The sequence below is a fragment of the Oncorhynchus kisutch genome, linkage group LG5, assembly GCF_002021735.2.
Source record: "Oncorhynchus kisutch isolate 150728-3 linkage group LG5, Okis_V2, whole genome shotgun sequence".
Classification (NCBI taxonomy): domain Eukaryota; kingdom Metazoa; phylum Chordata; class Actinopteri; order Salmoniformes; family Salmonidae; genus Oncorhynchus; species Oncorhynchus kisutch.
The window spans coordinates 22,951,354-22,976,552 of NC_034178.2; the positions used below are offsets into that span (position 1 = coordinate 22,951,354).

General features: G+C 40.4%; 1 protein-coding gene across 2 annotated transcripts in view; it reads left to right on the plus strand.

Annotated features, from left to right (window-relative positions):
* map1lc3a (microtubule-associated protein 1 light chain 3 alpha) overlaps nucleotides 1–14,559 on the plus strand; it is a 37,438-nt gene extending 22,879 nt beyond the window's left edge. For both annotated transcript variants that reach the window (XM_031824693.1, XM_020482798.2), the window contains exon 4: nucleotides 13,138–14,559. In XM_031824693.1, coding sequence (XP_031680553.1) covers nucleotides 13,138–13,300 — 163 coding nt within the window. In that variant the 3' untranslated portion in view covers nucleotides 13,301–14,559. The remainder of the gene's footprint in view (nucleotides 1–13,137) is intronic.
* The last annotated feature ends 10,640 nt before the right edge of the window (nucleotides 14,560–25,199 follow it).

Genomic DNA, 25,199 nt, shown 5'->3' on the forward strand with positions numbered 1-25,199 from the left:
CGGAACTAGAAGCACAAGCATTTCGCTACACTCGCACTAACATCTGCTAACCATGTGTATGTGACAAATAAAATTAGATTTGATACTTCGCCAAACACGTGATGATTTAACAAGCGCATTGGCGAAAAAAGCACTGTCGTTGCACCAATATACCTAACCATAAACATCAATGCCTTTTAAAAAAAATCAACACACAAGTGTATTTAAAAAAAAAAACTGCATATTTAGTTAAAATAAATTAATGTTAGTAGGCAATATTAACTAGGGAAATTGTCACTTCTCTTTCATTCTGTGCAAGCAGAGTCTGGGTATATGCAGCAGTTTGGGCCTCCTGGGTCGTTGCGAACTGTGTGAACCTTTTTTTTCCTTAGAAAGACCGTAATTAATTTGCCAGAATTATGACATAACATTGAAGGTTGTGCAATGCAACAGCAATATTTAGACTTATGGATGCTACCTGTTCGATAAAATACAGAACGGTTCCATATTTCACTGAAAGAATAAACTTTTTAATTTTTTTTACCATATTAATGACCAAAGACAATGTGTTTATTTTAATTGTCTATGATTTGATAGAGCAGTCTGACTGAGCGGTGGTAGGCAACAGCAGGCTCGTAAGCATTCATTCAAACAGCACTTTCCTGCTTTTACCAGCAGCTCTTCGCAATGTTTATGACTTCAAGCCTATTAACTCCCAAGATTAGGCTGGCAATACTATAGTGCCTATAAGAACATCTACTAGTCAAAGGTATATGAAATACAAACGGTATAGAGAGAAATAGTCCTATAATAACTACAACCTAAAACTTCTTAACTGTGAATATTGAAGACTCATGTTAAAAAGGAACCACCAGCTTTCATGTGTTCTAAGCAAGGAACTTAAACATTAGCTTTTTTACATGGCACATAATTGCACTTTTACTTCTCCAACACTGTTTTTGCATTATTTATATCAAATTGAACATGTTGAGACTAAATGGATTTGAATTTATTTGTATTATATTAAGTTAAAATAAGTTGATTCGGTATTGTCATATTTGCAAATATATATTAAAATCAGACGATTTTAATCAGTATCGGCGTTGATAAATCATAAATCGGTCGACCTAATCAAATAACGTTTTGAGATGGAACTCTGATGGAACTCTGTCACATTCGTATTCATATCCTATCGAATGCAGAGGGAAGGGAATATTGGCCATTTTTTTATATATATATATATATATATATATATATATATTTTTAACAACTAGATAGGTGTTTCCTCGTTTTGAGGGTTCCAGGGTCCCCCCTGGATAATTTAGAAGGATGGTGCTCTGTTCCAGTGACCTTTTTAAAAATGACATTCTACTCCAAAATATACATTTCAAATAAAATTATGCTGAAACCATTCAAAATATAATTTCCACCTCCAAATGAGGCCACTAACATATTTGCAAAATTATTTGTTTAAATTATTATTGGACCATGCATATATCCTATGCATGGTCTGCACTGAGTGCTCTTTCCTTGACAGACTGACCCGTTGAATCCAGGTGAAAACTATGATCCCTTATTGATGTCACTTGTTAAATCCACTTCAATCAGTGTAGATGAAGAGGAGGAGACAGGTTAAAGAAGGATTTAAGCCTTCAGACAATCGAAACATGGATTGTGTATGTGTGCCATTCAGAGGGTGAATGGCCAAGACAAAACATTAATGGTGAAACCATGCCACCTTGTGGCACACCAGAGGTGACCTCTGACCAAGGGCTAAATGTGCCACTTGCCATCACCCGCTGTAGCCTTCTGGTGGTGTAGCTATGGAACCCAGCTAGTAACCTTTGACACAGTTCAATGTCAGACCGATGTTGCAGGAGCTTTGCGTGATCTACTCGATCAAAGGCTTTGGACATATCAGCAAGTAACACCCTCACCATTGTTTGTTTTCTGGAGTCTAGCTGTCAGCCAGGAGTGTGGCGGTAGTAGTGCTGGACGTTGGGAGGCAGGCATACTGATTTGTACACTCAGATAAAACTTGCCATTTAGTTTTTTTTATAATGAAGCTCTACTAGATTTTTCCAAGGCATGAAGAGAGATAGGCCTCAAGTCAGTTGTAGTACATGGGTTTGACGCTTCAGGTATGGGACACATGTTGGAAATCTTCCTGGCAGCAGGAACAGTCCCCTGCCAGTAAGAGGTGTTAACAATGTGTGTGATGACATGGGCTAGATATCTTCTGCATGCTCTTTTAGTAGCCAGGCTGGAATGCCATCAGGCCCACACACTTTACATGGGCTGAGTGTGGTCAAAGCTTGCTTTATCTGGCCAATGCTGCACAGCTCAACCTGCCTTGTAGGCATGGGCAGGGGGAAGAGGTGTGGTGCTTGTCCATGCCTCAGCAAAGAAGACATTGAAAACATCAGCCATGTCGTCACCTTCAAGCCCGGGCTCTGGCTGGGCCAGTCAAGGACTTTGAGACTTGTCCTGAAGAAACTCGTTGTCTTGGCTGTATCCTAAGGGTCCTAAGGGTCATTGTCATGTTGGAAGGTGAACCGTCGCCCCAGAGATCTTAAGCGCTCTGGAGCAGGTTTTCATCAAGGATCTCTCTCTACTTTGCACCGTTCATCTTTCCCTCAGTCCTGACTAGGCTCCCTGTCGCTGAAAAACATCCCCACAGCGTGATGCTGCCAGGTTTCCTCTAGATGTGACGCTTGGCATTCAGGACAAAGAGTTCAATCTTGATTTCATCAGACCAGAGAATCTTGTTTCCCATGGCCAGAGTCCTTTTAGGTGCCTTTTGGCAAACACCAAGTGGGCTGTCATGTGCCTTTTACTGAGGAGTGGCTTCCGTCTGGCGACATCATAAATGCTTGATTGGTGGAGTACTGCAGAGATGGGAGAACCTTAAAGAATGATAACCATCTCCACAGAGAAACTCTGTGGAGCTCTGTCAGTGACCATTGGGTTCTTGGTCACCTCCCTGACCAAGGCCCTTCTCCCCTGATTACTCAGTTTGGCTTGGCGGCCAGCTCTAGGAAGAGTCTTCCATTTAACATGTCTAGGCTAGCGGAACCAGCCATTTTTTCCAGCCAAAGAGGAGTCCCAAAAAGCAGAAATAGAGGTAAAATTAATCACTAACCTTTGATCTTCATCAGTTGACACTCATAGGACTTCATGTTACACAACACATGTATGTTTTGTTCGGTAAAGTTCATATATCCAAAAATCTGAGTTTACATTGGTGCGTTACGTTTAGTAGTTCCAAAACATCCAGTGATTTTTGCAGAGAGTCACATCAATTTACAGAAATGCTCATAAAATGTTGATGAAAATACAAGTATTATGTACGGAATTATAGATACACTTCTCCTTAATGCAACCGCTGTGTCAGATAAAAAAAATTGACAGAAAAAGCAATAATCTGAGTACGGCGCTCAGAGCCCAAATCAAGCCAAACAGATATCCACCATGATGGAGTCAATGTCAGAATAGCGTCACAAAAATTCACTTACCTTTTGATGATCTTCATCAGAATGCACTCCCAGGAGTCCCAGTTCCACAGTAAATGTTTGTTTTGTTCGATAATGTCCACAGTAAATGTTTGTTTTGTTCGATAATGTCCATAATTAATGTCAAAATAACTCCTTTTGTTTGCATCAAAAATAAGGGTGAGGTGCTGTTATCCACATTCATGACGCGCTTTCACTAGGAGCAGACAAAGTAAAAAGAAGTTCCGTTACAGTTCGTAGCAACATGTCAAACGATGTTTAGAATCAATCTTTAGGATGTTTAACAAATCTTGAATAATATTCCAACCGGACAATTCGTTTGTCTTCAGAAATGAAGTGGAACGTAGCTACCTTTCACGTGAGCGAGCGAGGCTGTGGCACTCTGCCAGACCACTCACACAAAGAGCTCTTATGAGCCCCTCCTTTAGAGTTTAGAACCTCAAAACAGGTTCTAAATACTGTTGACATCTAGTGGAAGCCTTGGGAAGTGAAACATAACTAATTTCACCCTGTATCTTCAATGGGGGCTGAGTTGAAAAACTACAAACCTCAGATTTCCCACTTCCTGGTTGGAGTTTTTGCCTGACATATAAGTTCTGTTATACTCAGACATCATTCAAACAGTTTTAGAAACTTCAGTGTTTTCTATCCAAATGTACTAATTATATGCATATTCTAGCTTTTACGGCTGAGTAGCAGGCAGTGTAATTTGGGCACGTTTTTTTTATTCAAGCTACCCAATACTGCCCCCTACCCCAAAGAAGTTAAGAATGATGTTGTGTTCTTGGGAACCTTCAAACTTCAAATGTTTTGGTACCCTTCCCCAGATCTGTGCCTCGGCACAATCCTGTCTGAGCTCTGCGGATAATTCCTTCGACCTCATGGCTTGGTTTTTGCTCTGACATGCACAGTGAACTGTGGGAACTTATATAGACAGGTGTGCCTTTCCAAATCATGTCCAATCAATTACATTTACCACAGCTGGACTCCAAGTTGTAGAAACATCTCAAGGATGATCAATGGAAACAGGATGCACCTGAGCTCAATTTGAGTCTCATAGCAAAGGATCTGAATATTTACGCGAATAAGGTATTTCTGTTTTTATTTTTAATAAATTAGAAAAAAATCCTAAACCTGTTCACTTTGACCTTTTTATGGTGTATTGTGTGTAGATTGAGGAAAAACATTTAATCAATTTTAGAATATGGCTGTTACGTAACATGTAGAAAAAGGGAAGTGTACTGAATACTTTCCGAATGCACTTTGAAGGCACACTACATGCCTTAAGTATTCATACCCCTTATTCCACATTGTTACAGCCTGAATTCAAAATGGATGAATTTTTTTTTTCTCACCTTTTTCTCACACTACCCCATATAGTTTTTTTTTTTTTATGTTTGCAAATTAATTGACAATGTAATACAGCAATGTGTTCAGTGCCTTGCGAAAGTATTCATCCCCGTTGATGTGCTTCCTATTTTGTTGCATTTCATGTAATGGACACACACAAAATAGTCCAAATTGGTGAAATGAAAAGAATTACATGTTTAAAAACATTCTACAAAATAAAAAAACAGAAAGTGGTGCGTGCATATGTGTTCATCCCATTTGCTATGAAGCCGCTAAATAAGATCTGGTGCAACCAATTACCGTCAGAACTCACATAATTAGTTAGATTACACACAGGTGGACTTTATTTAAGTGTTACATGATCTGAATATCTATACACCTGTTCTGAAAGGTCCCAGAGTCTGCAACACCACTAAGCAAGGGTAACCATGAAGACCAAGGAGCTCTCCAAACAGGTCAGGGACAAAGCTGAGGAGAAGTACAGATCAGGGTTGGGTTATATAAAAATTGGAAACTTTGAACAGCCCATGGAACACTGTTAAATCCGTTATTAAAAAAAGGAAAGAATATGGCACCACAACAAACCAGCCAAGAGCGGGCCGCCCACCAAAACTCACAAATCAAATTGTATTTGTCACATACACATGGTTAGCAGATGTTAGTGCGAGTGTAGCGAAATGCTTGTGCTTCTAGTTCCGACAATGCAGTAATAACCAACAAGTAATCTAGCTAACAATTCCAAAACTACTACCTTATAAACAAGTGTAAGGGGATAAAGAATATGTACATAAAGATATATGAATGAGTGATGGTACAGAGTGGAAAGGGCAAGATACAGTAGATGGTATTGAGTGCAGTATATACATATGAGATGAGTATGTAAACAAAGTGGCATAGTTAAAGTGGCTAGTGATACATGTATTACATAAGGATGCAGTAGATGATAGAGTACAGTATATACGTATACATATGAGATGAATAATGTAGGGTATGTAAACATTATATTAGGTAGCATTGTTTAAAGTGGCTAGTGATATATTTTACATTTCCCATCAATTCCCATTAATAAAGTGGCTGGAGTTGAGTCAGTGTGTTGGCAGCAGCCACTCAATGTTAGTGGTGGCTGTTTAACAGTCTGATGGCCTTGAGATAGAAGCTGTTTTTCAGTCTCTCGGTCCCAGCTTTGATGCACCTGTACTGACCTCGCCTTCTGGATGATAGCGGGGTGAACAGGCAGTGGCTCGGGTGGTTGCTGTCCTTGATGATCTTTATGGCCTTCCTGTGACATCGGGTGGTGTAGGTGTCCTGGAGGGCAGGTAGTTTGCCCCTGGTGATGCGTTGTGCAGACCTCACTACCCTCTGGAGAGCCTTACGGTTGTGGGCGGAGCAGTTGCCGTACCAGGCGGTGATAGAGCCTGACAGGATGCTTTCGATTGTGCATCTGTAGAAGTTTATGAGTGCTTTTGGTGACAAGCTGAATTTCTTCAGCCTCCTGAGGTTGAAGAGGCGCTGCTGCGCCTTCTTCACGATGCTGTCTGTGTGGGTGGACCAATTCAGTTTGTCTGTGATGTGTACGCCGAGGTACATAAACTTACTACCCTCTCCACTACTGTTCCATCGATGTGGATAGGGGTGTGTTCCCTCTGCTGTTTCCTGAAGTCCACAATCATCTCCTTAGTTTTGTTGACGTTGAGTGTGAGGTTATTTTCCTGACACCACACTCCGAGGTCCCTCACCTCCTCCCTGTAGGCCGTCTCGTCGTTGTTGGTAATCAAGCCTACCACTGTTGTGTCGTCCGCAAACTTGATGATTGAGTTGGAGGCGTGCGTGGCCACGCAGTCGTGGGTGGACAGGGAGTACAGGAGAGGGCTCAGAACGCACCCTTGTGGGGCCCCAGTGTTGAGGATCAGCGGGGTGGAGATGTTGTTGCCTACCCTCACCACCTGGGGGCCGGCCCGTCAGGAAGTCCAGCACCCAGTTGCACAGGGCGGGGTCGAGACCCAGGGTCTCGAGCTTGATGACGAGCTTGGAGGGCACTATGGTGTTAAATGCCGAGCTGTAGTCGATGAACAGCATTCTCACATAGGTATTCCTCTTGTCCAGATGGGTTAGGGCAGTGTGCAGTGTGGTTGAGATTGCATCGTCTGTGGACCTATTTGGGCGGTAAGCAAATTGGAGTGGGTCTAGGGTGTCAGGTAGGGTGGAGGTGATATGGTCCTTGACTAGTCTCTCAAAGCACTTCATGATGACGGTCGTTTAGCTCAGTTACCTTAGCTTTCTTGGCCATTCTTCCGTAAAGCCCAGACCAGGCAAGGAGGACAGAGAGGCAACCGAGAGGCAACAAAGAGACCAAAGATAACCCCGAAGGAGTTGCAAAGCTCCACAGCGGAGATGGGAATATCTGTCCATAGGACCACTTTAAGCCGTACACTCCACAGTGCTGGGCTTTACGGAAGAATGGCCAGAAAAAAGCCATTGCTTAAAGAAAAAAAAAAACACTTTTGGTGTTCACCAAAAGGCATGTGGAAAGAATATGGTCAGGTGAGACTAAATTGTAGCTTTTTGTCCATCAAGGAAAATGTTATGTCTGGCACAAACCCAACACCTCTCATTACCCTGAGAACACCATCCCCACAGTGAGGCATGGTGGTGACAGCATCATGCTGTGGGGATGTTTCTCATCAGCAAGGACTTGGAAACTGGTCAGAATTGAAGGAATGATGGAGGGAAACCTGTTTGTCTTTCAGAGATTTGAGACTCGGATGGAGGTTCACCTTCTAGCAGGACAATGACCCTAAGCATACTGCTAAAGCAACACTCGAGTGGATTAAGGGGAAACTTGGAATGGCCTAGTCAAAGCCCAGACCTCAATCCAATTGAGAATCTGTGGTATGATTTAAAGATTGCTGTACACCAGCGGAACCCATCCAACTTGAAAGAGCTGGAGCAGTTTTGCCTTGAAGAATGGGCAAAAATTGCAGTGGCTAGATGTGCCAAGCTTATAGAGACACCCCAAGAGACTTGCAGCTGTAATTACTGCAAAAGGTGGCTCTACAAAGTAATGACTTTGGGGGGAATAGTTATGCACGCTCAAGTTTTCAGTTGTTTTGTCTTATCTTGTTTGTTTCACAGTAAAAGTGGTAGGCATGTGGTGTAAATCAAATGTTACAACCTCCCACAAAAAAAAACACATTTAACGACTAGGCTACGCTGCCGCCCCTGTCAACTTTGTGAACAGAGTGCCCCTTATGTTATGGGCAGGCATAAGCTATGGACAACGAACACAATTACATTTTATCAATGGTAATTTGAATATACCGAGAGCGTGACATTCATCTGCCGCCATCACCTCATGTTTCAGCATGATAATGCACGGCCCCATGTCGCAAGGGTCTGTGCACAATTCCTGGAAGCTGAAAATGTCCCAGTTCTTCCATGGCCTGCATACTCACCAGACATGTCTCCCATTGAGCATGATTGGGATGCTCTTGATGGAAGTATATGACTGCGTGTTCCAGTTCCCGCCATTATCCAGCAACTTCACAGCCATTGAAGAGGAGTGAGACAACATTCCACAGGCCACAATCAACAGCCTGATAAATTAAATGCAAAGGAGATGTGTTGCGCTGCATGAAGTGGTCACCCCAGATACTGACTGGTTTTCTGATCCACACCCCTACCCTTTTTTAAAGGCATCTGTGGCCAACATATTCATATCTGATTAGATTAGGGCCTAATTTATTTATTTAAATTGACTGATTTTCTTATGAACTGTAACTCACAAAAATATTTTTAATAGTTTCATGTTGCGTTTGTGTTCCGTGTATTCAGTGATGGTGGGAACTGGAACACAGCTGGTCTCAGACTATCCCGCAAGGGAAGAAGCCTGATGTGGAGGTCCTGGGGTGGCATGGTTACACATGGGCCGGTTGGACGTACTCCCAAATTCTCTAAAACGACGTTGGTAGAGAAATTAACATTAAATTCTCTCGCAAAAGCTCTGGTGGACATTCCTGCAGTCAGCATGACAATTGCACGCTCCCTCAAAACTTGAGACATTTGTGGGATTGTGTGTGACAGTTGCTCATTTTAGAGTGGCCTTTTATTGTCCTCAGCACAAGGTTCACTTGTGTAATGGTCATGATGTTTTAATCAGCTTCTTGTTATGCCACACCTGTCAGGTGGATGGATTATTTTGCCAAAAGAAAAATGCTCAGTAAAGGGCTGTAAACAAACTTGTGCACAACATTTGAGAAGTTTTTGGAACATTTCTGGAATCTTTTTTAATTTATTTCAGCTCATGAAACATGGGACCAACATGTTGCGTTCATATTTTTGTTCAATATAGTGAAATCAAGTTTGTTTCAATATAATTCAAACTTTTGTTTTAGCAGTGTTGTGGACTTGAGTCACAAATTTGATGACTTGAGACTAGGCGCCTCAACTCGGGACTGACATGAGACTGATGACTTGAAATTATCTGGCCAAGGTTTTGTCATGTTGTCACTCATTTTGTGGTACAGAGTCTCAATGGATTACTCTCCACGCAGCCAGAGACCGTAGCCGCAGCATCGCCCTTCCAAAAAAAACATCCAACAGATTGGCTAGTGAAACGCACACTCGGCCCTTTGATTGGACCAGCAAACTGGCATTCAACACAGGTCGGGTGAGCTAGCGAACAGATTGCTGATTTGCTGTACAGCTATAGGATCAGGTGCCTCACAAACGTCATTGTAGGGAGAGAGGATTGCCATAAATATGCAGCTCCAAAAATGGTTTGGTGATCAAGAATATTAACTATTTACTTTGTCAACTGACCAGCAATGGGACACCAAGCAACAATTACAAGCATATCCCTACTGGTCTTTTGGTATGTGAAAATTACTTGAAATAATCATGAATAATTGATTTACTTATGTAATTATTATTACTGTGGCGAAGATGCACCATAAAGGCATGTTGCTTGCCAAACTCCCACCCGTGGAGAGTGCTTTGTTCTCTTGTTGAAATGTTTGCTGTTGATTTCACATGTGTAAATGCATATGTGGTGAATCTATATTCCATCTAATCCTACAATATTTGCTAAGCTTTTTATTTAATTCGTTAACCTTTTATTGCAACACCTTTTTTTCTGTTTCCGTTTTATTTCATTCAATGTATGGTTTACTTAGTTCATATTTACCAGGTTATGTCGGAGTTCCGTGTGTCTCTCCTATGTCTGTCATTCTGGTTGCATAATAGGAGTGCGCGTGCCTCTGTTCACAAAGAAATAGGCTTCGTGGCCTGGACGCCACGCTTTGGTGGCCAGTACATTGAATAAGAATCATTAAGCCTGATTTCAGACGAATGTACCGATGGATGTGAAAATGGACTTTTTATATTGTAGAGACAGTTTATTGGTTGTAATGACCAATTTGGTAATTGTATGGTCCTGGGAGGGGCCAAGTGCTTACATGTACCTATTTGAACTCTTATTAGACTGATTTGGTTTTTCAAGGGGAGGCTGTGCAGTTTTGCCCTCTACCTGTTTCTGTTCAGATAGGACAGGTTACAGGGATAGTTCACCCAGATTAAAAAGGACACATTGGTTTCCAGTCTATGGACAATGTATGACAGCAATTCATGCTTTGGTTTAATTTCCATGGCATTGTTTCTGCATGCTAATGGTTTAGCATTTGTGGCACAAATCCCATTCAAGTAATGGGACTGATATTATTTGCATTTTTTTGCTCATCATGTACAAATCATCAAAGGATCTCAAATTGATTGGGAATCTGTCACTTATAGATGATTTGAACATGATGTGCGAAAAATCAGTCCCATGACTTGAATGGGATCTGTGCCACAAATGCTAAAACATTAGCATGTGTAAACAGTCCCAGGGAAACTAAACCAAAGCATAGATTGCTGTCATACCTTGTCCATAGTTTTCCTATTTATTACAAAAATTATTTTGTAATTTGGTTGAACTATCACTTTTAAGCCTGATAGTGTATTTATTTTTAGGTGATTTGCCTGTGTACAGTCGTGGCCAAAAGTTGAGAATGACACAAATAATTAATTTTCAAAGTCTGCTGCCTCAGTTTGTATGATGGCAATTTGTATATACTCCAGAATGTTATGAAGAGTGACCAGATGAATTTGAATTAATTGTAAAGTCCCTCTTTGCCATGCAAATGAACTGAATCCCCAAAATACATTTCCACTGCATTTCAGCCCTGCCACAAAAGGACCAGCTGACATGTCAGTGATTCTCTCGTTAACAAAGGTGTGAGTGTTGACGAGGACATGGCTGGAGATTACTCGGTCATGCTGATTGAGTTCAAATAACAGACTGGAAGCTTCAAAGGGAGGGTGGTGCTTGGAATCAATGTTCTTCCTCTGTCAACCATGGTTACCTAGAAGGAACAACGTGCCGTCATCATTGCTTTGCACAAAAAGGGCTTCACAGGCAAGGATATTGCTGCCAGTAAGATTTGCACCTAAATCAACCATTTATCGGATCAACAACTTCAAGGAGAGCAGTTCAATTGTTGTGAAGAAGGCTTCAGGGCGCCAGGACCGTCTCCTAAAGTTGATTCTGCTGCGGGATCGGGGCACCACCAGTACAGAGCTTGCTCAGGAATGGCAGCAGGCAGGTGTGAGTGCATCTGCATGCACAGTGAGGCAGAGTTTTGGAGGATGGCCTGGTGTCACGAAGGGAAGGAAAAACATCAGGGACAGACTGATATTCTGTAAAAGGTACAGGGATTGGACTGCTGAGGACTGGGGTAAAGTAATTTTCTCTGAATCCCTTTCCGATTGTTTGAGGCATCCGGAAAAAAGCTTGTCCAGAGAAGACAAGGTGAGCGCTACCATCAGTCCTGTGTCATGCCAACAGTAAAGCATCGTGAGACCATTCATGTGTGGGGTTGCTTCTCAGCCAAGGGAGTCGGCTCACTCAGTTTTGCCTAAGAACACAGCCATGAATAAAGAATAGTACCAACACATCCTCTGAGAGCAACTTCTCCCAACCATCCAGGAACAGTTTGGTGACGAACAATGCCTTTTCCAGCATGATGGAGCACCTTGCCATAAGGCAAAAGTGATAACTAAGTGGCTCGGGGAACAAATCATCAATATTCTGGGTCCATGGCCAGGAAACTCCCCAGACTTTAATCCCATTGAGAACTTGTGGTCAATCCTCAAGAGGCAGGTGGACAAACAAACAACCCACAAATTCTGACAAACTCCAAGCATTGATTATGCAAGAATGGACTTCTATCAGTCAGGATGTGGCCCAGAAGTTAATTGACAGCATGCAAGGGCAGATTGCAGAGGTCTTGAAAAAGAAGGGTCAACACTGCAAATATTGACTCTTTGCATCAACTTCATGTAATTGTCAATAAAAGCCTTTGACACTTATGAAATGTTTGTAATTCTACTTCAGTATTCCATAGTAATTTATGACAAATATCTAAAGACACTGAAGCAGCAAACTTCGTGGAAATTAATATTTGTCATTCTCAAAACTTTTGGCCATGATTTGTATATTTTGTATATGGCACTTTCACCATTGGGTCACCAAGACCTGTAAATAAATCTACACTCTGAGTACATCAACTTGCCTTGCTTTGTGCTGATTTCATGCCTGTTACAATTGCTACAAGGTCCTTATTTTACAATTTACATAATCAAAATGTGTTGTAGACAAAATAATGAAAAGGTCTGTCTGGGAGCCTCAATAGACGGATTTGTAGTTGAACAAGTCATTGTATGTATAGATCTTTTTTTTTTCACGACTTGGACTTGACTCAAGACTCAACCTGTTCTACTTGAGACTCGAACCTTGTGACTTGACTTTCTTGTGTCTCGAATAATCGTGACTTGGTCCCACCTCCTTTGTTCAGTCTGTTACACAAACTAACAGACTGCTAACAGTGTCACCAAGCAAGTACCATTATTTAATTCTGTGCATCCATTGCTAATTGTTGAATCCTCAATAAAGCGATGCCCGTTCTATGACCTGTCCCTTGAAGGTAGACATTCAATCTGATGCCAATTATAGTAATGCTGTGTGTGGATTTTAAACTTGCTTGCATGAAATGCTTGCCTGTACTCCGAATACACCAACCATGCAACACCTCTAGGTGTTTCAAGCTAAAAAGATGGGTCATATTCATTAGGCACCAAATGGACTGAATCAGGGAAGGACTACCTGGACTCGCCAAATAACTGCTTGTTTTCATTTTACTACAGTGTGCCCTAATGATTGTAGTGACCAGCCCTGACCCCCTGTATACCCATTCCCTTTCAGGCGCCGGCTGCAGCTCAACCCCACGCAGGCCTTCTTCCTCCTTGTCAACCAGCACAGCATGGTGAGCGTCTCCACGCCCATCTCCGAGATCTACGAGCAGGAGCACGACGAGGACGGGTTTCTCTACATGGTTTACGCCTCTCAGGAGACCTTTGGATACTAAGGGAGTGAGGGAAGTCTGGTCAAAGAGATCGGTGAGATAGGAGGCACAGGGGTACAGAGAGAGGCGAGGTAGCGTTAGGTCAAACCCAGCTGTGTGTGTTTCTATTTTGCCCCCCCGGATGATTGAGTTCCCTTAAGGATAATTAAACAGACACCACCATGTCTTTTCATGACACTAGTAGGTAAACAGGAACGCTATGTGCAACTACCCCCCCCCCCCTTATTCGTTGGAAGTACATTTCTATTAGTCTTTTTTTTCTTTAGTCATAGGCTAGTGTTTTTGGCCCATTGGTTTTGATTTTATAGTTCATTATTTTATCTCCAACTGGGACCTGATTTTTCAGATCGAGTAGAACACTGTTAGTGGGGTTTTTTTTTGTTAGGTTTTGTCACACCTTTTTTACTTACGTGGTCATAGGTGCTATTGCCTAAACCAATGGTTATTAATCTTGTCTTGAGTTTCCCCAATAGTGACACAGCTTACTTTTCTGGCACAAGTCTGCCAAAAGTGCAAGTGAATTAACTACACAACAAGACATGCAATTGCTCTACCATAGGCTAAGCCATCAATATCCCTGTACCTAAATCTGCTAGAGCATTGGGTATTTTAGGTTGTTCTCCCCTCTCCTTCCATTTAAGTACTGTTTAATAATCAATCAGATTAATCAAATTGGTTTGTCTGTCACCTTTAGCGGTTGACTGGTTTCATGAGCAAGATGACCATCCGTACAGTCATAACAGGTAGTGGTGGGTATGTGTGTTGTGATATAAGCTAGTACTTAGAATTGAGTAGTGGAAACAGATGTATAATGTAGAAATAAATACGCTTCTTTGCACATATACATTTATACTATTATAATAAGACTCAGTATTGAAAAGAAATAAATGACTAACACATTTGATTCTTTTGTATCTGATATTCTCTCCTTTAGAACACTGTTCTGTACGTATGCCTTTGGTAAAATGACTTTTGAAACTGGGTTTGTGATGCACTACATACCTTGCATGTTTTTCATAGTTTTTTTTGTATTGATTTTGGCAATAGATACAATTATTGTAAGTGTATTAAAACATTTATTTTTAGAACTGTTTCCAAACCAAAAATTGAAAATGTATGTTAACAATTGTGTGTGTGTGTATAAACCATAAAATACTGAAGTTGTGTTATTTAAATTCCTCAATTGTAACTAATTTCAAGGAGTATAGCATTGCTTCAAATTCATTTTAAGCATTCGCTAATAAAGCAATTCGAAATTTAAATTCCTGATTCTAGTAGTGGTTAACCAGTGTCAATGTTGAGTACAAATTAGGGGCAAGCAATAACAGCCTTCATATTACTGATAATCTGGGCAGATATATACATTTGCATAAAAGCAGCACCATCACCACGGGCGGATTGTATGGTGTGAGCAGTCAGTCAAAATAATTGTTTATTTTGTTTATACTTGTGGAAAATAAATTCTGATAGATATACTTTTTTTTATATGGACATTCACTATTATTGCCAAGAATATATTGGTGTATCTCTTTGCTGTACAGTGAGTGTCTTATTTTTTAAAAGTGTAATACTCTTTAAATCCCATATGTGTATACTCACCAATTGCTTGGTTTTAAGGATTGTGCTACATGTATAGGTAGCAAGGTACATACAATGCGTGCACAAACCATTAGGAACACCTGCTCTTTCCGTGAGACTGACCAGGTGAAAGCAATGATCCCTTATTGATGTCACTTGTTAAATCCACTTCAATCAGTGTAGATGAAGGGTTAAATCATTATTTTCAAGCCTCGAGACAATTGAGGAATGGATCGTGTATGTATGCCATTCAGAGGGTGAATGGGCAAGACAAAAGAGCCTTTGAACAGGGTATGGTAGTAAGTGCCAGACACGCTGGTTTGTGTCAAGAACTGCACCGCTGCTGGGTTTTTCACACTCAACAGTTTCCTGTGTTTATCAAGAATTGTCCACCACCCAAAGGACATCCAGCCAATTTGACACAACTGTGGAAGCATTGGCGTCAACATGGGCTGCTAGCTATACCTATGTAGAGTCCATACCATGACGAATTGAGGCTGTTCTGGGGGAAAAAGGGGGTGCAACTCAATAATAGGAAGGTGCTTAAGTGTTCAGGTAATTATTTCATAGAGTCATCATACTTCTACAGATAACCATGTTACCAGCCTAATCTTGTGACCATAAAGGTGAAATCCACTGTTAGCTCTGGGGAAGTCCACTGTGGTAAGCTTGTCCAGTGCTAATACTTCAGATCCATAAATATGGCTAACCCAGCTGTTTTGAAATTGTGTAGAGCTTATGCTGCACGCGTTTTAATTTCTACCCACACTTTAAGTTCTGCCCACATTTTCTATAGGATTATGGTCAGGGCTATGCGACGGCCATTCCAATACCTTGACTTTGTTGCCATTTTGTTACAACTTTGGATCATTGTCCATTTGGAAGACCCATTTGCAACAAAGCTTTAACTTCCTGACTAATGTCTTGAGATGTTGCTTCATATCCACATAATTGTCCTCCCTCAAGATGCCATCTATTTTGTGAAGTGTACCAGTCCCTCCTGCAGCAAAGCACCCCCGCAACATGATGCTGCTTCACGGTTGGGATGGCGTTCTTCGGCTTGCAAGCCTCCCCCTTTTTCCTCCAAACATAATGATGGTCATTATATATTTTTGTTTCATCAGACCAGAGGACATTTCTCCAAAAAGTATGATCTTTGTCCCTATGTGCAGTTGCAAACCGTAGTCTGGCATTTTTATGGCAGTTTTGGAGCAGTGAATTCTTCCATGTGATCGGCCTTTCAGGTTATGTCGCTATAGGACTCGCTTTACTGTGGATATAGAGCGGTATGACAGTCAACAATTTTTTTACTCAGTAAAAAAAATGTAGACCACAAGTCAGGTTCATCCTTGGGAACAATTTCCAAACACGTGAAGTTATCACGTTCATGAAGGTGAACGTGATAACTGTTCATCTGTAAAAAAACAATAATACGCAATTTTTTTCCTTTTGATTTTCCAATGATATCAAGCAAAGAGGCACTGGGTTTGAAGGTAGGCCTTGAAATACATCCACAGGTACACCTCCAATTGACTCAAATTATTTCAATTAGCCTATCAAAAGCTTCTAAAGCCATGACATATTCTGGAATTTTCGAAGCTGTTTAAAGGCACAGTTAACTTTGTGTGTGTAAACTTCTGACCCACTGGAATTGTGATACATTGAATTATAAGTGAAATAATCTGTCTGTAAACAATTGTTGGAAAAATGACTTAGATAAGAAAGTAGATAACCAACTTGCCAAAACTATAGATTGTTAACAAGGAATTTGTGGAGTGGTTGAAAAACGAGTTAATGACTCTTAATGACACTGGTAGAGAGGCCCTATAGTTCTCAAGCCTTCCCTCCTCGCCTAGAGCCAAGGTCAGTCAGTGTAGATAAGCATTCTAGACAGTCTGGAGATAGTTAATTAATTTGTACAAAGGAACAGACCGTCATTGTACTAAACTCCCGACTACATTCACTACATTATATTCAATAATGGGAGCAAGAGAGAAAATTCATACATGTACAGTAACATAATAGTCCTTTAATTCATCCTGATTGAAATGTATACATAATTAGTCATTATAGATAGAAATTCCCTTAACATATCCAAATCAAATCAAATTTATTTATATAGCCCTTCGTACATCAGCTGATATCTCAAAGTGCTGTACAGAAACCCAGCCTAAAACCCCAAACAGCAAGCAATGCAGGTGTAGAAGCACAGTGGCTAGGAAAAAGTCCCTAGAAAGGCCAAAACCTAGGAAGAAACCTAGAGAGGAACCAGGCTATGTGGGGTGGCCAGTCCTCTTCTGGCTGTGCTGGGTGGAGATTATAACAGAACATGGCCAAGATGTTCAAATGTTCATAAATGACCAGCATGGTCGAATAATAATAAGGCAGAACAGTTGAAACTGGAGCAGCAGCACAGTCAGGTGGAAGTTGAAACTGGAGCAGCAGCATGGCCAGGTGGACTGGGGACAGCAAGGAGTCATCATGTCAGGTAGTCCTGGGGCATGGTCCTAGGGCTCAGGTCAGTTGAAACTGGAACAGCAGCATGGCCAGGTGGACTGGGGACAGCAAGGAGTCATCATGTCAGGTAGTCCTGGGGCATGGTCTAGGGCTCAGGTCCTCCGAGAGAGAGAGAGAAGGAGAGAATTAGAGAACGCACACTTAGATTCACACAGGACACAGAATAGGACAGGAGAAGTACTCCAGATATAACAAACTGACCCCAGCCCCCCGACACATGAACTACTGCAGCATAAATACTGGAGGCTGAGACAGGAGGGGTCAGGAGACACTGTGGCCCCATCCGAGGACACCCCCGGACAGGGCCAAACAGGAAGGATATCCACCCTTTGATTAAATATTATACATCCAATCACACATGTAGTTATATTGTAATATTAAAAAGCCTATTTCTATTTTTATTAGAGATATTTCTTGTCATCAAAACATCACCTAAACATAACCCAACACTTGCATTCGCCATAATTGTTTCTCAGGCCTACATCAGAATCATAACTCTTCTTATCAGGATTTTTCGTTACAATCTTCATAAAAAAAACAGTCTAATATTGAGATGGGATACAACCTAGCCTCCCTAAACATCAAAAATGGTCTCTTCAAACATAAATTCCCCGCAACTGAAGGATCCAGATTCGTCCACTTGTCCTGTAGACATACAATCAGCACTCCGCAGGTCTGAACCTGGAATCCCCTGGTACCTCACCATCTATTGTCATCGATTTCTCCAGAGTCCTGGAAATAAGGCCTCATATACAGGGAATTAGACAACAGCCCCATAAAACTAAACAGTCACCCAGGTGAATGTAGCCCATAATACAGTGATCATAATATTTTTTCCCATTTTCCGAACATACTTATCAAACCAATTAGTCAGAGAAGTATCCACCCCAGAGTTTTCTGCCAACCCGTGAGCCAGCTGAGGCTTCGGGCACTGATTCGTCCGGAGCTGTGTTATTTGGGATGTAAGCACAAACATGGTCCCGATAATCACGCATACTTCTCCCTTTTCAGCCATGAACATATCTAATGCAATTCTATTCTGCCAAGCCATCCGGCTGGTTGCTTCAGTCTGTTCTGCAAAACCTTTAATAGCATCTCTGGTATAATTGTTAAAGCGCTGTTGATTATAATAAATATAATTAATCCAGTCCTCGTCCGTGGAACCCCAATGTTATCAATGTATACTTTGTCAATAAGAGACCCGGATGGAGTAGCTCTTTTCTCCCATCTGGCTATACTTCATGTCTTGGTGTCAAATGTACAATGGAGCATAATCCTGTCCAATCTGTCGGTAAAACCTCGCCCTGACATCATTTCCCAAGAGTACTGTACCGGGCCAAATGGTAATAATCTCCTCCGGTCACTGTAAAGGGAGGAACCTGGGGATTTAAATAGTGCAAATCAATACAACTGTCATTATCTGGCATTCCTGCTTTCGTGAACAGCTTTACCATACCGGCCTAAACTCCTCTACCCAGAACCGTACTAGGGTGTCGACCAAGACCTGGTCATATCCATACAACCCGAGATCCTCCTTCATTTCTGTTTAAAGGGTTAGGCCTTTCTTTATGCAATACATCCCTCTCTCCTGATTACAATCAAAAACTCTCACCTTCACTATACTCTACCTTCTTCCATACTGGGTGAGTGGATTCATATAGCCCTCTCTCTCCAAATGAGCTATGACCTGTGTCCACGATAAATATGGGAACCTGCACCGATATATGCCACAATGTCTCAGAGTCCTAGACTGCCATGTACTTAGAGACTCCATTTTGGTCTACATAAAACTCCATTGAGAGATCCTTCCCAACCTCTACCCTAACTTCCTGTCTACCCAGATCTAGGGATCTCTTATGCTTATTTTGGAACAAAATCCTCATCGTCTAAACCATGGGTCAAATTACCACTCTCCGCATACTCAAGTAGGACGTGCTGTATCAGGAATAAGTCACCCACGATAAGACAGCTTAGACGAACAGCTTCCATGTGAAGCCCCACCCTCTCCCCGAGAACACATCACTTAGCAAGAGCCAGACACACCTTCACTTCTATGAACAAAAACAGGGATGAAAAGACAGGAAGGATTTTCTTCATTCGAGAGATGGCCCCCGGAATTCTGTTAATTGCCATTTAAGCGTCTCACTGTTTGACTATCTAAAATCATTGATTTTAGAAGAAAAACAAAACATGTCTATAAGTGGCCATCTCTAAAGTCCTTACATTTCCTTAATCAATCTATCTTAATCCTTACAATAATCCTAAATCACCACAGATGTCCTATATTCCTGTCAAATTTAATAATATTTAAAAGACCTCCTAATGGTTAACCAGAGCCTGAACCAATACTAACCATATCGAAATCCTTCCTACACTTTACAAGCTCTTTCCTTCAGGGATCCTCAGTATTCTATCTGACAATAACATTAATTTAATATATGTTGCATAGTGTGGGATACCTTATCTACAGTAATTTATCACCCCTATTTATTCTCAATGATAAATATAACTATTTTCTGTTGTAATATCAAATCCATAATAGCCAATTAAAAAACTTCACAGCTAATATTGTAAAATCAGCTTCAGTGATTCAAACAATAATTCTAAACCCCAAACTAACACTCCATTATAACTAATTTACCTTAAAATTAGTAACCCAACTGACCACAATTCATTATACAAATGGCTCTTCCCCGGGGCTGATCAAACCCCAAACGATAGCCACGATAAGGTCAAAAGGTCATACCACCCTTTTTTAGTCATGTTCCATACCATATTAGACATATTAAAGAACCCTTTATCCTTAAAATAAAAATAATCACCTGTGTAATTAAAACCCATAAAATAAAAACTCATAAGGTTCCATATGTGAGCGTGCCTCTTTAAAATACCTTTGCACTAAAACAAATAGTTCTAACAATTGTTTTATGTGTATATATTTGCAAACCTTAATGGATAATCATCCAGACCTTTTTCAATTTGGTCGTTTATGGCCGCTCTCTCCCCCACTCTCCCCAAGATTATAATCCCGGGAGGCTTCTAAAAGTGAGACACAACACGCCTAACTAGCATTCACTATGCTACTTCGATTCAGAAACTCAATAAGTGAACTATAACTAAACCTAATGATAATTCCCCTTGACTCAAATCATTAATCATAAGTTTTAAACATTGTCTACGTATATGTTTACTTAAATGAACATGCTACCCTTAGATACAATTAAACCTGATAACATTATTATCCAATGTATTACTTTTTCCCTCTGCCGCAAATGTCGTACATTTCTCAGTGTAAGAAATCCGTAATTTAATCCCAGATATTTAATAAAAATGCATTCGCATTCTCCCATGGCTCCTTTAATTGACTTATTTTAGATAACTCCCATCCGTCCCGGAATAAAGAATCCTACTTAAACACGCCAGAACACAATGTTTAACTAAGTTAAATCACTTCTTCGATATAGGGGGCGCTCTTTTAATATTTGGATGAAAAACATTCCCGTTTTAAACAAGATATTTTGTCACAAAAAGATGCTCGACTATGCATATAATTGACAGCTTTGGAAAGAAAACACTGACGTTTCCAAAACTGCAAAGATATTGTCTGTGAGTGCCACAGAACTGATGTTACAGAAAAAAACGAGATAAAAATACAATCAGGAAGTGCCACATTTTTTGAAACCGCCTCATGGCAATGACTCCTTATATGGCTGTGGAGGAGCTAGGAGTCAGCTTACCTTTTCCACGTTTTCCCCAAGATGTCTGCAGCATTGTGACGTATTTGTAGGCATATCATTGGAAGATTGACCCTAAAGAGACTACATTTACCAGGTGGTCGCTTGGTGTCCTCCGTTGCAATTATTGTGTAATCTCCAGCTGCAAGTACTTTTCCGTTTGCTACTGAGGAGAAACCCAACTGCCACAAAGGATTTATCATCGAATAGATATGTGAAAAACACCTTGAGGACGATTCTAAACAACGTTTGCCGTGTTTCTGTCGATATTATGGAGTTAATTTGGAAAAAAGTTTGGCGTTGTAGTGAATGAATATTCGTTTTTTTTTCTTAGCCAAAAGTGATGAACAAAACGGAGCGATTTCTCCTACACAAATAATATTTTTGGAAAAAATGAACATTTGCTATCTAACTGAGAGTCTCCTCATTGAAAACATCCGAAGTTCTTCAAAGGTAAATTATTTTATTTGAATGCTTTTCTTGTTTTTGTGAAAATGTTGCCTGCTAAATGCTAAGCTTAATGCTATGCTAGGCTATCAATACTCTTACACAAATGCTTGTGTAGCTTTGGTTGAAAAGCATATTTTGAACATCTGAGATGACAGTGTTGTTAACAAAAGGCTTTTCTTGTGTTTGAATATATTTATTTCATTTCATTTGCGATTTTCATGAATAGGAAACGTTGCGTTATGGTAATGTGCTTGGGCTATGATTACGCTCCCGGATACGGGATTGCTCGTCGCTAGAGGTTAAATCAAACCCTAAAATTGACCATAACCAGTAAACAAATAAACCAAACACTTTTACCAGCAAAAAACAAACTATACGAAAACTCACTACTGTAATGCTTCAGATGGCAAAATTACTCAGAGACTCACGTTTACATTGGTAGTTCCTCAAGAAAAAAACAACTTGCCCCTGTTATGGATGTCTACGTATCAGGGGAAAAGCTCAAATAACCAAATTCAACCTAGCTAACTTCCCGAAACATATGCAGTTATGTTTTTCAAAAGAGGTTGCTTTTCAACATTAAATACCCTAACATGGTTCCACACAATGGAAACAGTGCTCAAATTCACTGGTGTTACATAAACAATCAAACCTGGAATCGACAACCATCAGAATCCATTATCACAATGTTTTACGATTCAGACATCCAGTCTCCCTCTCTCATAGCCTAATTCAATCCAAATGAACGCCACAAATCTTATGATGCCTACCTAGCGTATCAGCTGCTAGTTTTTAGCATCTTTCCTGACTATCCTGGCGACTCTCAAATTACTTTAAAAAATGTATTTTGTAACTTTTATCAACTTCTGAAAAGTGACTCGAAACACTAATGCACACATTTTCCTTCTAAAAGACAAACAATTTTCTCCGTTACCCCCAGTCACAACGTCATTTCCGTGGCTACCAATAGTGCTTTGCTAGTGACGTCATCATCAAGCGCTCAACCTCGGCCCAATTCGTAGCGACTTTCAATGAATTGTAAATAATTGTTGTTCGATAAACCAAACCTAATTTATCACATCTGTTCAAATCTTGAATTATAATATCCAATAACCAATATCTCTAAATTCGCTAATTTTATAAAACATTTCGATGGGTATAAATCGTAATTGTCTCTTCGTTATTATTTATAATTCATTTTGATCTAGTAACTGTCTCGTCTTTGACTTAGTATTTTAATTACGACTCTATTCCCAATACGTTATTCAATTGTCTAATTAAAACTCATAATAATCCATATGTGAGTGTACCCCTTTAAAATACCTTGTCACTGGGAACAGGGAAATCCCCTTAACCCAAACTTTTACTACAACAACGAAACCCAATAATTCTGATAATCCCTTCACATTGTTTGTGAACAATCTCTCGATGTTTCATGTAACTCATTCAGTCTTATCTTCAAATTGTCGTCCCAAAATATTTTATACACTGCCATACCCTCAAACCACTGTGATAAACATGCACTGTCCCTTTAAGACAAGACATATACTTGTTCCCTGTAAAGAAAAACAGATAGTGTTTTTTTGAATACGTTAACTTCTAGTTCGAATTCCCTGGCGTTACCTAACCAAAAATCAATACTCGGAAAAACAATCACAACTTTTTACGATTAAACTATTCTTACCTATTTTATAGTCCAAAGCGTTGCACTATATAGCCCCATTGAGTGTCTAGCCATTCCGTTGCTGGCTGTAGCATCTTTTCAGAAAACGACGCCACAAATCTGCCTGCCTCTGTAAAATATATATTCCCTATTCAGATTGAGTTCAATTTTAAATTCTAATCATCAGAGTAAAACCAACCAAACTTCTCAACATTTAAACGTACCATGTTTTGTGCTAAATTTATCGTAAGTCAGTCGATTCATAAATAGCTATAACACCCGGATAGCACGAAATTGTATCGTATCTCTCCGTTATTCCCTACATTTAACTTTAAGTGACTTTCTCTTCTATGATACATTTATTTAAATACGACTCCCATCTCAATACATTATTCCAACAGATCATTTTGGGCAAAATAGCGTATTACATCGAAATTGTCTCGCCATTATTTTTAATGCCTTCTTTTTTTCAATTCAATCTAAAACACATTTTAACGTTTCAGTTCAAATTTTATACAAACACTGGCGACCGTATTTTTCCGGCAAAACATGCAAATAGGTGAATTACAAGCTAAAATCAATTTTAGTTAACCGCCTCAGCTGGGAACCGAACCGTGGATTGCTGTTGGTGAGACTGCTGCGCTCACCACTATACTACCAACACTGGAACTGACTTAGATTCTCCGCAAATAGACCCATCTTCTCTGTTTAAATTTGTAACTCCGGCTTCTGGTCAACAGAAAATAGCCCTAATTTAACGACCCAAAGTTTTCCCTCAGTTAGGATTCTCCTTAATTTCGCTGTCTTATATCTGACCCCTCCTTTTTTTTTACCCGATTGTCGCCTCAGACCTTCCCCTCGGTTAAAGTACAACCTTGTTGACGACGTTTGCAGGGAGTGTTACACTCCCGGGCGAAATGTCCAATTTCGTTACAATATTTTTCTTTTGACTCAACTTATCCACTTTTCTCGACTTTATTCCCTTCTCTAACTCCATTATACCTCCCTCGGCTTCAGCGGGACCCACATACATGGGTGGTAATTTCACAGGTAGCTCCTGCAGCCGTATTCTTACAACCACTATTTCATCGACTGGATTATCTCTGTACTGTTGGTATAATCGAGGAAGATATAGATTGTTACCCTCACCTCCACCCAATTGGTTAACTTTTTCATCTGCGGGAGCGGAGGGCAGCGCCTCTTGAGTCTTGTCAGATTTAACCTTTTTTCCTGTGCGTCCAATTCTCTTTTTTGCTTCCGAAAGCCAAACTCCGGCTGTGTATAACCCCTGTTTATTCTGCTTTTTCACATAATTTCCACATTTTATAAGTGATTCCAGCTTTTCTACATTTAGAGGGCCATCAAAATCGTATTTCTTTCTCCATCTTAGACCGAAATCAATGTTTCTCTTGTCTCTCTGTTCCATATAACGCTCGTCTCCCGTTAGTTCCGGCACTTCTTTTGAGGCATTTCCACCCATTCTTAATCCTTACCGTTACTAGTAGCTATGGTATTTAATCACTTATCTATGCCTTGCTATATTTTATTTTAAATTCTATGTGCGTGTCTTTCTACGAATTTGCAATTTACCGTTACTTACAGTGCCTTGCGAAAGTATTCGGCCCCCTTGAACTTTGCGACCTTTTGCCACATTTCAGGCTTCAAACATAAAGATATAAAACTGTATTTTTTTGTGAAGAATCAACATCAAGTGGGACACAATCATGAAGTGGAACGACATTGGATATTTCAAACTTTTTTAACAAATCAAAAACAGAAAAATTGGGCGTGCAAAATTATTCAGCCCCTTTACTTTCAGTGCAGCAAACTCTCTCCAGAAGTTAAGTGAGGATCTCTGAATGATCCAATGTTGACCTAAATGACTAATGCTGATAAATGCAATCCACCTGTGTGTAATCGAGTCTCTGTATAAATGCACCTGCACTGTGATAGTCTCAGA